At 55.2% G+C, this 12,260-nt stretch overlaps 5 protein-coding genes across 5 annotated transcripts; 3 read left to right on the plus strand and 2 right to left on the minus strand.

The window, feature by feature from the left end:
* Positions 1–10: 10 nt before the first annotated feature.
* M409DRAFT_62309 (uncharacterized protein) lies at positions 11–853 on the minus strand (the record flags this gene model as incomplete). The annotated part of the gene is made up of 1 exon (XM_033815115.1): positions 11–853. The coding sequence occupies one exon, from the start codon at positions 851–853 to the stop codon at positions 11–13; it is 843 nt and encodes a 280-aa protein (XP_033675082.1).
* An 853-nt stretch (positions 854–1,706) lies between these two features.
* M409DRAFT_62310 (uncharacterized protein) lies at positions 1,707–3,073 on the plus strand (the record flags this gene model as incomplete). The annotated part of the gene is made up of 3 exons (XM_033815116.1): positions 1,707–1,775; positions 1,851–1,881; positions 1,956–3,073. The coding sequence occupies 3 exons, from the start codon at positions 1,707–1,709 to the stop codon at positions 3,071–3,073; spliced, it is 1,218 nt and encodes a 405-aa protein (XP_033675083.1).
* Positions 3,074–3,770: 697 nt separating this feature from the next.
* On the plus strand, positions 3,771–4,766 carry M409DRAFT_49057 (uncharacterized protein; the record flags this gene model as incomplete). The annotated part of the gene is made up of 2 exons (XM_033811128.1): positions 3,771–4,033; positions 4,106–4,766. The coding sequence occupies 2 exons, from the start codon at positions 3,771–3,773 to the stop codon at positions 4,764–4,766; spliced, it is 924 nt and encodes a 307-aa protein (XP_033675084.1).
* A 626-nt stretch (positions 4,767–5,392) lies between these two features.
* M409DRAFT_62311 (uncharacterized protein) lies at positions 5,393–7,541 on the plus strand (the record flags this gene model as incomplete). Its single annotated transcript, XM_033815117.1, has 2 exons — positions 5,393–6,810; positions 6,908–7,541. 2 exons carry the CDS (start codon positions 5,393–5,395, stop codon positions 7,539–7,541), a joined length of 2,052 nt encoding a protein of 683 aa, XP_033675085.1.
* Positions 7,542–8,810: 1,269 nt separating this feature from the next.
* Positions 8,811–9,290, minus strand: M409DRAFT_49059 (uncharacterized protein; the record flags this gene model as incomplete). The annotated part of the gene is made up of 1 exon (XM_033811129.1): positions 8,811–9,290. The coding sequence occupies one exon, from the start codon at positions 9,288–9,290 to the stop codon at positions 8,811–8,813; it is 480 nt and encodes a 159-aa protein (XP_033675086.1).
* Between the last annotated feature and the right edge of the window lie 2,970 nt (positions 9,291–12,260).

Raw genomic sequence — 12,260 nt, forward strand, 5'->3', positions numbered from 1 at the left:
GATCTCTTGTTCAGGAAATCGCGAGTCTCCCATTTCCAACCCAACCGTTCCAGACGACTCCGGCTTCCCTTGCCACATCTTCCGCCGTCCTGCCATGCGCGTCTCTCAGGCTGCGAATGTCGACTTTGTCGTCCTGTTCCTCGCGCATCACGCCTAGTGTCGCGGCTTCTTGGAAGACGAGCGCCGGGAACTCGAGCTCCGAGTAGTTGCTTGCAAGAAGTAACAGCATCCAAGCAACCTCACGATGCCCATTGGCTGCAGCTGCGTGCAGTCCAGACTGCATGTCCCCGATCGGATCCTGATAGCGAAGAACCTCATCGGCTGACTTGCTGGGTCCATCGTCCATGTCTTCATCTTCTTCGTCGTCGTCTTCACCGCAGCTTTTCAGCAGTTCCGCAATGGCGCGATGGTCGCCTTCTCTGCAGAACTCCAGAAACGCCCGGCATTTGCGCTCTTCCGGATAGGCGCGGAGGTACGACTCCTCTTTGAGAATAGGGAAGATGTCGATCTGCCTCTGCAATCCACCTTCGTTGTTCATATCAACCAGAATCTGCGGGGTTGCTGCTGCTGTTGCTGCAGAGGATGATGAAGCAGAGGCTCCGGCCGTGATGTCGCGCGAGCATTGCGGGCATTTGTCAAGCTCGTAGGTGTCGAGTAGGCATTCCCAGTGGAAGTGATCGCCGCAGGAGAGCTGCACGTCGTCCGGGACTGTCGTCTGTTGCTGCTGATGTGATTGTGCCTCGGACGGGCCTCCGCCACTCATGGGCACGTCTTCGCCATCATCATCCTCCTCGTCCGAGTCGGGCTCGATGTGCACTTCGAGCGGTTTCTCGCATTTGGCGCAGACTGACATGATCTTATTTTAGGGTTAGATATAATAGAGACTAGACCACCAATGTTGTTTTCGCTTGTCTTCGCTGGCACTTGCTTTGCTGGAGTTGTGCAGAAGGCGACAGACGGAAAACCTGGAATAGACTCTGGCGACCAGGGTTGATTGGTCGTATCGCTCGTTCCGAGCGCCGATCAGCCAATTGCAGTGGGTCTAGATGTGTGTCCGACTCGGTTTCGGGATGCATGTGACCGGTTAGAGTTGCGTGCAGAGCTTGAAGAAGAAGTCCACTGCACCCAGGGTTTTTTGTGAGGCACCGATTGTGCATATCGGCTGTGTGCCTTGCATTTCGGCGACTCGGTCATCCGAACGAAGCTGGGCCTGAGGGCGGACGGGTTTTGAGCACGCAGGAAAACTCTCTCTTGCTATCACGACTTACGAGGGGAGTTGTGGGGAGGAAGAGAGGGGCATCGTTGGGTACTATTGTCTTGTGTAAGAAGAGTGGAGCGTACTACCGTACCTTACCTTACCTTACCTCTCTCGCTTGCTTGATTGAATGATTGTCACATTGTTTGTGTTCCTGCATTGATTGTTTTTTTGCTTCGCTTGACGCGCCTCTAGGGAGTCCCCTTGTCTGTATAACGGACCACGGATCCCTACGGACGACACGAACCTTGACCTTATTAGCGGAGAGACTGGAGACTGGGACGGCTGTGTCGTATTTTCGTTCTTTAACGCGCGCTGGATGATGGGCGGTGCGCGGCTTGGGGAGGCTGTGATGGGATACTAAGGAAGTGTTTTGGGAAGAATTTTGAAAGAGAGAGAGATTTTCTTCGGTTTTTGATTGTTGTTACTTGTCTGACGGAAAGGAAGAAGGATGCCGGAGAGGAAGTCGCATGTCAAGTCCAGACTGGGCTGCAGCCAGTGCAAGTCGCGGAGAGTCAAGGTGAATCACTGCAGCCTTATGAGAGAGGAAAAGAAGAAAAAGAAAACCGACTGACAAGATGGTATATATATACAGTGCGACGAAGTCCGGCCAACCTGCGGAAACTGTGAGTGACTTCATATTACCCAACCTCGCAAACAGCTTCGTATCTCGCTAACACGACATCCTTCCCACCTCCAGGCAAACGACGCCAGGAAAGCTGCTCGTATAAGAACGCGAACCCCGTCACCACCTCACCCTCGCCCGACGCCTCCAGCACCACCGATGGATCCAGCGGCATCCCGGGCACCGAGCGCCTCAAGCAGCTCGAGCTCATGCATCAGTACTGTACGAGCACTTACGAGACCATCTCCCTAGGCCCCCGTCCCGGTGCCACGCAGCTGATCGAAGTCCCTCGTCTGGCGTTCGCGCATGAGTTCTTGCTGGATACTGTCTTCGCCATGACGTGTTTGCACCTCGCGTATCTGAACCCGACGGAGGCACATGTGCATATCGCGGATGCGATGAGGTACCATTCGAGGGCGTTGGTGAGTTATCGGCAGAGATTGGAGAATCTCCAAGCGTCGGAGTGTCGGGCGCTGTACCATACGTCTGCGAAGTTGGGGCTCATTCCTTTGGCGTTGCGGGCGGTGGATGAGGAGACGGCCAAGGCGCAGAGGCCGACGGAGACGTTGATTCAGCTGTCGAGTCTGTGGCGAGGGACGACGCTGGTGTTGAATGCGACCAAGGAGTTGATTGATCCGATGACTTATGAGGTGATGTTCCCCTATCCGGACTGGGATAATCGGCTGCATAAGAGTTTCAACGATAATAGCCAGAAATTCTTGGATTTCTTGCGGGAGAGGGCGAAAGGGGGAGAGTTCTTACCGAACGGACACGCTTCTTCGAAGATCGACGACGAGTATGACGACGACGACGAATGCATGACAGACACCCCAACAACAACAGCTCCCATTAACGACCACGACCCGAGCGCCGTGTACATCGACGCCATCGACCAACTCCAAGGCCTCTACCAAGCCGTCCGCCTCGAGAAATCCCGCATCCTGGCCTGGCTCGTCTTCATCCCGCCGCAGTTCCACGAATACCTGTCTCAACAGCAGCCCCTGGCCATGGCGATTATCCTCATGTACAGCGTGTTTATACGGGATTTTGAGGCGCATTGGTGGGCGAAGGAGTTCCATGGGGAGTTGTTGAAGGAGGTTGTGCCGGTTGTGGCGGGGCTGGGGGTGGAGTTTGCGGAGATGGCGGAGTGGGCGAGGACGGTGTTGAGGGAGGTTGTTGCCGTGGAGATTTAGATGGGGAGGAATAAGGGCGAGCGGTTTGGGCACTCCATATCGAGTCTGTCGACTTTACATCCTGTACATCTGGGGCTGGACAATGGAATGGACCTTCCTGGAGGCTTCGAAAGCTCGCCGCGGATGAACACCTCAGTCAGAGCAGGGGCTTTCACAAGAACGCCATTCTGAACAAGAACAGCCATTCCTGAAGCTCCTTCTTCGGACATTGATCTATGCAAGAGGTTAGTCAAGACCTCGGCCCTGGATCTCGGCCCATGTTCGGATCCGAGTTCTCTTCTGGTGTGCGCGAACGAAGGGCTCGAGGAAAACATGGCGAGTGTTACATTGTTCCTGCTGGGAGTATGGAAATCGTTGATTCTGGACTTTGTAACTTCAAACAGGAGGATGGTGAGATCGAGGCCTTGACGCCGGGGATCAGCCACGGACGAACGCCAACCTGAGGCACTCGGCGGCTTTCTGGGAGGCAACGTCGAAAGCTATCGCGAATCTACCGAAATGACCGGATCAGCAGCCAGCAAAAGGCTAGCAAGGCACACAAAATCGGATCTTCCAAAAATATGGGATATCACCTCCTGGTCGTGCTGCATCTCTGGACTCGACTTGAATGGACCCGCAGTTGCCCTGTGCGACTCCAAGTCGTTCCTTCCTATTTTGAACAGACGATGACCCTGGCCAATCACAGCCGCCGCCACCAATGCTCAAACAATTCCTCAGAAGCGCGCGACCACCGCGGCGAAAACGTCGCAACAACAACGTCGACGACTTTGAGCCAGAAGCGATTCCTCTCATCGACCATCCTTCATCCAACATTCACATACCAAGCAAACCTCGCCCTACGCCACCAACTCGGCAGGAACAGCGGCATTCTCAAATCATGCACTTTACCAAGGTTGTCGCCGTCACCATGACGGCCGTTGGCTTGATGGCGCCAGCTGTCGCGGCCCCAGTGCCTCAGCGGTAGGTACCTGCCACTGCACATCGTTCTTTTCACCCTCACGTGGCCTTTGGATCTAGAACTGACCAACGTAGCGATTCCATCGTCGCTCTTCAACAGGAGGGCTGTGTGAACTGGGCGTGCTGCCCCAAGGGAGACCTCCATGTGCCATATGCTTGGGTTCGCAGCGACGACGGCGACATCAGCAAGCGCGAGGAAGACTTCCTGAGCACTGAGATGAACGAGCAGACCGCTGAGAAGGTCGTTCCTATTCCAGGTGGCTTCTTGTGCGAGGGGCCGCTATGCGCTGCAGCAGATGGTCTCACGCGCAAGGAGGACAGCACCAGCAAGCGCGAGAGCGACTTCGTCAACATCGATATGAATGATCAGGTTTCCGAGAGTATGCCGTTTCCGGGTGGCGCGATCGACGTCGTAGAAGACGGAATCGGCAGAGCTTTCGGCGACGAGCCGGACGAAAAGACCACCGACGCTATTGAGCAGCGCCAGTGTGTCCAACATTGCTTGTTTGGTGGAATTTGCTTCTGCATGCCCGGCGAGGTCGACAAGGATGGCATCAGCGAGAACACTCTCAGCAACCCAGCTGTCGACAAGTCAGTCAACTCGCTAGATGACCAGAGCAAGCCGGACGATATTGCTGTCAAGCGCGATGGTGGCGAAGGCGACCCTGACGACTGCAACCCGATAAGAGAGTGCCATACCGGCTCGGGCATGAAGCCTGGTTCACCTCCTATTTGAGGATGGATGAGCTATTTCACGAGTCACGGCGGAGTATGGATACGAAGGATTGAGGATTACGAAAGTTGCATGATGCAAAGGTGGGCTGGGTACAGGTAGCAACGGGAATAGCTGCGCTTCCAGATTGAAGCGACAGAGGTAGCGGAACATGAGCTACGAAGATTGACCTTGCCTGACGAATTCACCTGTTCCATGTCGTCTCAACTATGAATGAACAGTCTGGTGTCTTACTGCTGGGTCTTTCTTCCCACGCTGCACTTGATGTAGGTCTCGCTAGAACTTCCTTTCGCCTTGACTCACCCAGCCGTATCAAATCTGGGGGATATGATCGAGAGAAGAGACGGAGCGCTTAAATCCCAGAACACGTCTGGCATGTGAAAGACCCGGGAAGAGCGAGTGAAGTTGGACGTCGCCGCACTGTGACGTCGGGGCGCTCGGACCTCTTAGTGACACGTGTGTCTGCCTGAAGACAGCTTTGAGATTTGTTTACTTTGCCATCCGAACCTTCTTCCCACCCAGCGACAACACCTGGCCCGACCGTCTGCGCACGCCCGTCCCTCTTGACACCCCAACACTGGCGATCCCAGACCGCGCATCGTCGCCTGCACTCCATCGCCAAGTTCGACATGGACGACCAAGCATATCTCGAGCCCGGCTTTGACCCCTCGACTCTGACCGTGCCACGCCTCCGCTCCATCCTGGTCGCGCACAACGTCGATTATCCATCCTCTTCCAAGAAGAGCCAGCTCATCGAAATCTTCAACGAGAGCGTCCTTCCACAAGCGCGCAAGATCCGTCAGGCCAACTCGCGCGTGAAGCGCACAAGCAGAGGTATCGAAGACATCGGCACTGGTCGCAAGGGCACTGGCGCTGGCGATCCTCTTGACGATGATATTCCTCCTACACCCGCGACAGGACGCAGCACACGACGAACTACACGAGCGCGAACAGAAGAGGCTGTCGAGGTGGATCCTACTCCGAGAGGTGTGAGACATAGCACGGCTCCACCTGAAGGAGTGACGCCACGAGCAGTCTCTGGAAAGCATGCGCGGACTGTCGAGACGGTGAGAGAGGAAGAGCCTGAGCCTGAGCGGAAGAGAGTCTCGAGAACACCCAGAGTTAGTGCTGTCACTCCAACTGTCAAGCGTGAAGATGAGGACAGCCCCTTCTCCAACCAGAACGTCTTTCAATCAGCCAGCTCATCAGAAGTTCGCAGTCGAGACCCGGATCGCAGACGAACGACGCTGGGCAACACCGCCGCTAGAGACCTGGAGCGTCGCCACCGAGAGCTGCGCAGACAGACAGATGGTGTCAGTCCGATCAAGAGACAGGTGGACGGTGCGGTGGTTCCTTCGCGGAAGACCTTTGATGTCCCGGTATCCGCCTTCAAACAAGAGGAGATCGAACCCAGCGAGGAGTTCACGCCAGAGGAACATATGGAAATGGTACAAGCGCAACAAGCAGGAGAGCTCGTGCCAGCAACACGACGAACGAAGCGACCGGGATCGAACGCCAAAGTGGGCGTGGGTGCTGTGTTCAGTGTGGTCATCGCTGCTTTGGGATACTTCTGGGGGCAAGAGAAGTTCAATGTGGGATACTGCGGTGTTGGACATCCATCGACTGAGCTTGCAGGAGTGGAGATTCCGCCATGGGCTGATCCATTACGTCCAGAATGCGAGCCTTGCCCACCTCACGCCTACTGCCATGAGAACCTGCACACCGAGTGCGAGAACGGTTTCGTACTCACACACCACCCACTGTCCATCAACGGGCTCATTCCAATTCCTCCCACCTGCGAGCCGGACAGCGCAAGAGCTAGAAAGGTCGAATCGGTCAAGTCGCGAGCAATTGAGAGCTTGAGACAGCAAAACGCAGACTACGAATGCGGCTCGGCTACGAAGCCAGAGATCAAGGAGACCGATCTCAAACAGGCCATCAGCACCAAGCGCCGCAAGGGCATGACGAATGAAGAGTTTGAAGACTTGTGGGCCTCCGCCATTGGTGAAGTCGCGCAGATGGATGAAGTGCACAGCGGCGCAGACGGGTAAGTCCATCATTCCCTTTAACAACACATCTTTTGGTCAACAACTCAATCATTCGCTTACCAAGATCATCTACTGACAGATTCTCCGCGTCCCCAGTGCCGGACACGCCGTCCTCCGATCCAGCAGCGAAGCCTCCATCCCCCTCGCCTGTGCCATCCGACGATCGCTTCGCCAAACGCTTAGAGCATATGTTTGGTGGATTTTAGCCATTTTGTTCGTCGCGTCTTCTGGCTCGTACGGGAGATATCGCATCACATCGGGCAATGAGACGGAGATTCAGGCGAAGCGTCTTGCGAGTCTCGCGCTGGAGAAGTTGTCTGTCCAGGCTTCGCTGCACGCATCAGATCCCAGCGTGTACCCCGAAAACTACATCAGCGTCGCTCATTTGAGGGATGATGTCCTGCGAGATGAGTTCAGACCTGAGCGGAGGAACAAACTCTGGGAGAAAGTGCAGAAGAAGGTGGAAGGCAACGCCAACGTCCGGCCGATGGTGAGGGAAGGCAAGTCTGGAGATGTCGGCCGCGTGTGGGAGTGGGTCGGTGCCGTGGGCTTGTTGGAGAACAGCCCTGGCGAGGGTGGTGCTGCGAGGAGGAGGAAGAGTGGTCGTGTGAGTTTTGCGGATGAGGGTGATCTTTCTTCTTCGTCGAGGATGCTGGAGGGGAGTTCGATGGGTGGCGACAGGAGTGAGGGACAAGTGCAGCGGTGGCAGGAGAATCGGACGTATTATTGATTGGATCATTATGGATTGCGCTGGAGTTTGGACTGGTTTGTGGGATGATGAGCGGTGGCGACTTGCACGAGAGACGATACCCAGCACTTTGGGCAATGTATCGCTGGTCTCTTGCTTTTACACTGAGGTTGAGAATGAATGAAACGTGCACGAATGGGAGGAGATAGTTTATGCCTTGTCCATGCTGTTTCTTCTTACTATCAACTACTTGACTGGACTTTGCTGCTTCGCAAGCGCTCTAGATTGATCACACACTTGAATCGAGACATATCAACTCATCCATCGTTTCTCCCAACGACACTCCCTCGCTCGAGAAAGCCCATTGAACAAAACAGCACAGGGGGAAATGATGGATTGATCGATTGCTCGATCGATTGATTGATTTGATCGATTGATAAATTAAAAGCAGCCGCGCCTAACGCGAACAAAAAGAAAATCTCTAAAGCCAGAACGATGAAACGACATGAAAGCATCCAAGGAAAGATTTTTCTCGAATCAAAAAAGGCCCTTTCCATCACATCCCAATCCTAACCTAACCTACCGGATCACATCTTCCCGTCACTCTATCAATCAATCTACCTACATGGACCGCAGTTCCGCGTGCAAGGGTGTGCTTGCTTGCTTTTCTAGGGGTTTTGAGCTTGAGTTTGGTGATGGGGCGGGGGATGCGTACGTGCGTGTGAAGGAAGTTACGCATGGAGGAGGATGGATGATGGAGTGTTTCCCTCTTCTGGAAGGAGGAGGCGGTGTGCGCCGAGGAAGTCCGGAGGTTGCTTTTCTTTTTTCATAGTTGGTGGGAGGATGGGGTTTGTTTGGCTGGATGGGGAGATGGGACGTGTTGCCTTGCGAGGTTGAGATGGCGAGGCGAGGGGATGTTGAGTTTGGGTGGTTCTTGGGTGGTTGGTTGGTTGGGAAGGAGGAAGAGAAGGGAAAGAAAAGGAAGAGGTTAGGAAGGAAAAGTTTGAAAGGGCGGTGTGTATGGGTTGAGGAATTCTTTCTCGCAAGTGGACGAGAAGCAAGAAACGAAAAAAAGGGGATGGAAAGATGAGGCTGGGAAAGTAGAAAGGTCTCTTTTTCGTTGCAGAATGCTCTGTTCAAAGCATCCTCCTTACCATTGCAGCTCATCAATCAGACCAGAACACGCCGGTCTAGAAGACTCGACCTGGCACCGGCATTCCTCGTGGTGCTGGATGTTCGGCCCAACGTACGTGACGACGAGACAGACTTTCCTCTACTGCCCATGTTGTTTTGATTGACGAGATGCAGTAGTTAGATAGTCGGACGTCGAAGAGATTCTCTTCCGTCCCATGGTCGAGCGCGGCTCGCGGATGCGGCTGTGTGCTTCCTGGATCCGCGGTGCAGGTTGCAGGTTGGTAATGTTGGGAGTGCACACCGCGAGATAGCACGAGCCTCGATGGTCGCGATGGGGATGGCGAAGATGCTTCGGCGGACGATGTCGAGGCGTGGTGTTGGGAGTTGTTCTCCTGCGTGATGCGTAGACTTCGAATAGTCTATGAATCCGGCTTGCAAGAAGAATCCGCACAACACGGACATGAAGCCGTGGAAACCGGCGCTGTCCGAATTTTCCCGTTGGTCAAGCCAGCAGAAAAAATCGTGCAGGCGGCGGTGTTCGGTGGCAGAGACGGTGTGCATTCGAGCGCTGCAGGAGTGGTGGTGGTGCTGGAAGCTAAGCATGTTCGCTGCAGGTACGCGTCCGCGGGCGAGCGCATCGACGAATGCTGGTCTCATGCGAGATTCATGCGTGATGACGATCTTACACTTTCGACGTCTTCATCAGCAGCAGGAGTGCAGTAGGACTCTCATCATGTCAGAGGGACGACGCAGGCACCGTAGAGATCAATGCGGCTTATTGTTTTGTTGGTTTTATCTGATGATCGTGTCGAGCCGTCCGCCGCTGACTGCATGTATTCCTGCGAGACTGTACGCAGAGGTGCCCGAAATACTGCAAGTACATTCTGTACTGTACCGCGGCTGGCGCTGTTGTGCATGAATCGGACGCAAAGCCACCCAGACGGTCGGAGACGAGGAAGATCGCGTGGACTGGAATCAGTTTTGTGACTTTTGGCGTTTGAGGACCCATCCAGCTATTCCCCAACTCCGGCCACTGATCCATTTCTGGCAGTGGAAGGATGATTTTGGGATGACAGTACAGATCGGTTTCGTTTCGTCGCAGTCTCAAACTGGAAGTACCGTGTTGTCTATTCTTTTCCTGACCGTCCTTGTGCTGATCGGCGTTTCGCCCAGGAACAAGAAGTCTTGAGAGCTGGTCGTTCCCAGGAGGATGGCGAAGGATAGGTTGAGGCGGCCACGTTGATGCCTGAGCGCGCTCGCTGAGTCGCTGGTGGCACGCCCAGCACGAATGTGGCTTGTGTCATGATGAACGGGTGTTCGATCGGACTGTTTGGTATCCTGTGCAACTCTCGTGGTATCCAAATCAGGAAATGTAATTGTCAGACTTGACAGAGATTAGAAGCAAGTAAATGAATTGCTAGTCAGGTCAAGATATTTCTGGTGTTCTCGTATTGTGATTGAAGAAACGAGAATGTGACGACGAAGTGATCAAGCTGCGATTGACGCGGAAGATGAGAGGTACAAACCAAGCCATCGAGTCGTGATGTTGTCAGTCATCGAGAAAGACATCTGTGACCGCCTGATCGATTGTCCAGTTGTGAAGATCGCCGCCTGAGTATCTTCTCAAGCAGAACGTTCGCCATGTATAAAGTAACCCGACTGACAACACCTCTACAATGGTGCGGCGCCCTCGCACGCGTGACAGCCCAAGGACACGGCAGTTCAATGAGTCGAGGAAGCAAGTGCCGTTGGAGACGATCCAGTAGCGGCTCCTCCTGCCGTGCTGTTGGTAAGAGGAGGTTCCAGGGAGGAGTGAAGCTCCAAAGTCTCGATCGCTTTAGCGCTCATGGCGGTGCTATGAAGATGAGGCCATCCCAGCTCTTGAAACTCCAAGGGACCAAAAGGCTGTCTGTTAATACAGCGGATGCTAGGAGAAAGGCAGCGACTCAGTTCACCGCTGATTTGTTATCGTTTTCAAGCTCGCGATCACAGGGCCGGATTGTACGTCGTCAAATCTTGTGTGGCGAGGCTCCGAGTTCTGGACGGCTCCCCAGACGCTGGAGGTGGATTGTCCGAAGACGAGTCAGTCGCACACAACCATCGCGATATGGATCGTGTGACAGCAGGCCGGAAGCGTTGCGCAGCCAGGGTGGTCCATGTACGCCATCGGAAGGCGAGTCAGGGTTCGATGTTGGCAAGCACGACCGAGTGGGAGTGTGGTGAAGGCAGGAGCGAGTTCAGAGATAGCAAGAACGACGGCGAAGAAGTTGCGACCCTATAAACCATTCAAAGGGCCCTGGCAGGTGGTGGTGCAGCGGGAGGGTGCGCTGCAGTAGAGGCCGGCCGAACATACACACATACATGCTGCTACATACGCAGGATGCCTGCGCATGCGTACCCTACCGTCGATGCGTCGGCAGCCTGCGCCGCCACGCTACAGCAGCAGGAATAATGTGGGAGGAGGGCGCTGCGCGTTGCAGATCTGGAGATTGCCTGACCGGAGGTGAGGTCAGATGAGAGCGAACATCACCAACAACAACAATGCGGTTGCGGGTGTCTCAGATTTTCGTGGCAGGGCGGCAGGATGCAGCGTCTCCAAGTCAGGTCGGAAGCTGGAGGGCGATGAGTGATGGGCAGAGGGTTCGGTCGACAGGTGCGTGGCACAGCTGTGTGGCCAGGTGAAACTCAACACCAGTCGTCTGGACCTCGTTTGCGGGCGCCGGCCAATCAGCACGCGCGGCGAGGCGGTGAAGGACGACCCCGCTCCGCAGTCGCATGGATGGCGAGGGATGGGGCTCTGGAGAATCTGGTCGACGGCGAGGGCAGGCGGGCTCGTGAAAGAGCGCGGTGGTGAAACACTTGGTCCGTTGTACCACGCTCAACGGAATCATCTGGGCCGCTCGATGCGGAAGTTGCGCGCGCCCAGCCAGCATGGTGAGGTGCCTATAGGAAGAGGTGGAGGCATATCCTGGACGCAGCCGTGCGACGGCGGGCACAGTGTGGCGTCAATAAGGTTGGGCTGGGTGGGCACACTTGCCAACGTGTCCAACGTCTATTCGCGATGCCCAGCCCAGCGTGGTTCGCGGATCCCGGTGCGATATTGGTGATGGCCGTGAGGGCTGCCGGACAAGACCTAGCGTGTGAGTTGTCGCCGTGGGTGAGGGATTTCGCCATCGCGACATGGAGCAGGTTGGCATTCTTCGCACAATCGAGCGTCCGCGCCGGCGAGGGAATCAGGCGTGCGACGGGTGCAACGAGGGATTGTTCTGCAAAATCGTTGTCGTCGTCTTTTTGCTCTGCTAGCAGGGCGTGGCCCCAGCGTTATAGTTTGGATCGCATGCATGTGCATCGGCCAGACTGCAGTAGCTTCCGCAGTCTGCATTCGGGTGCTGTGCATGAAGTCGACGGGATCTGTCTGCTAAAACAACACTACGACTTGGAGATGCAGTCTCCGATGTGGACGATGAATGAATTGTTGTCGTCGTCGTCGTCGTCAACGAACCTTGCCGGCCCTGGCACCACGTCTCGCCAGAGCTCGTGTCCTGGCGCACAGGCGCTCATCCATCCACCCCTCTGACTTGGGACCCAACTTGGTGCGACGTCCGGAAGGAGCCCACGGCCTCGTTC

Source organism: Zasmidium cellare, assembly GCF_010093935.1.
Source record: "Zasmidium cellare ATCC 36951 unplaced genomic scaffold M409scaffold_1, whole genome shotgun sequence".
Taxonomy (NCBI): Eukaryota; Fungi; Ascomycota; class Dothideomycetes; order Mycosphaerellales; family Mycosphaerellaceae; genus Zasmidium; species Zasmidium cellare.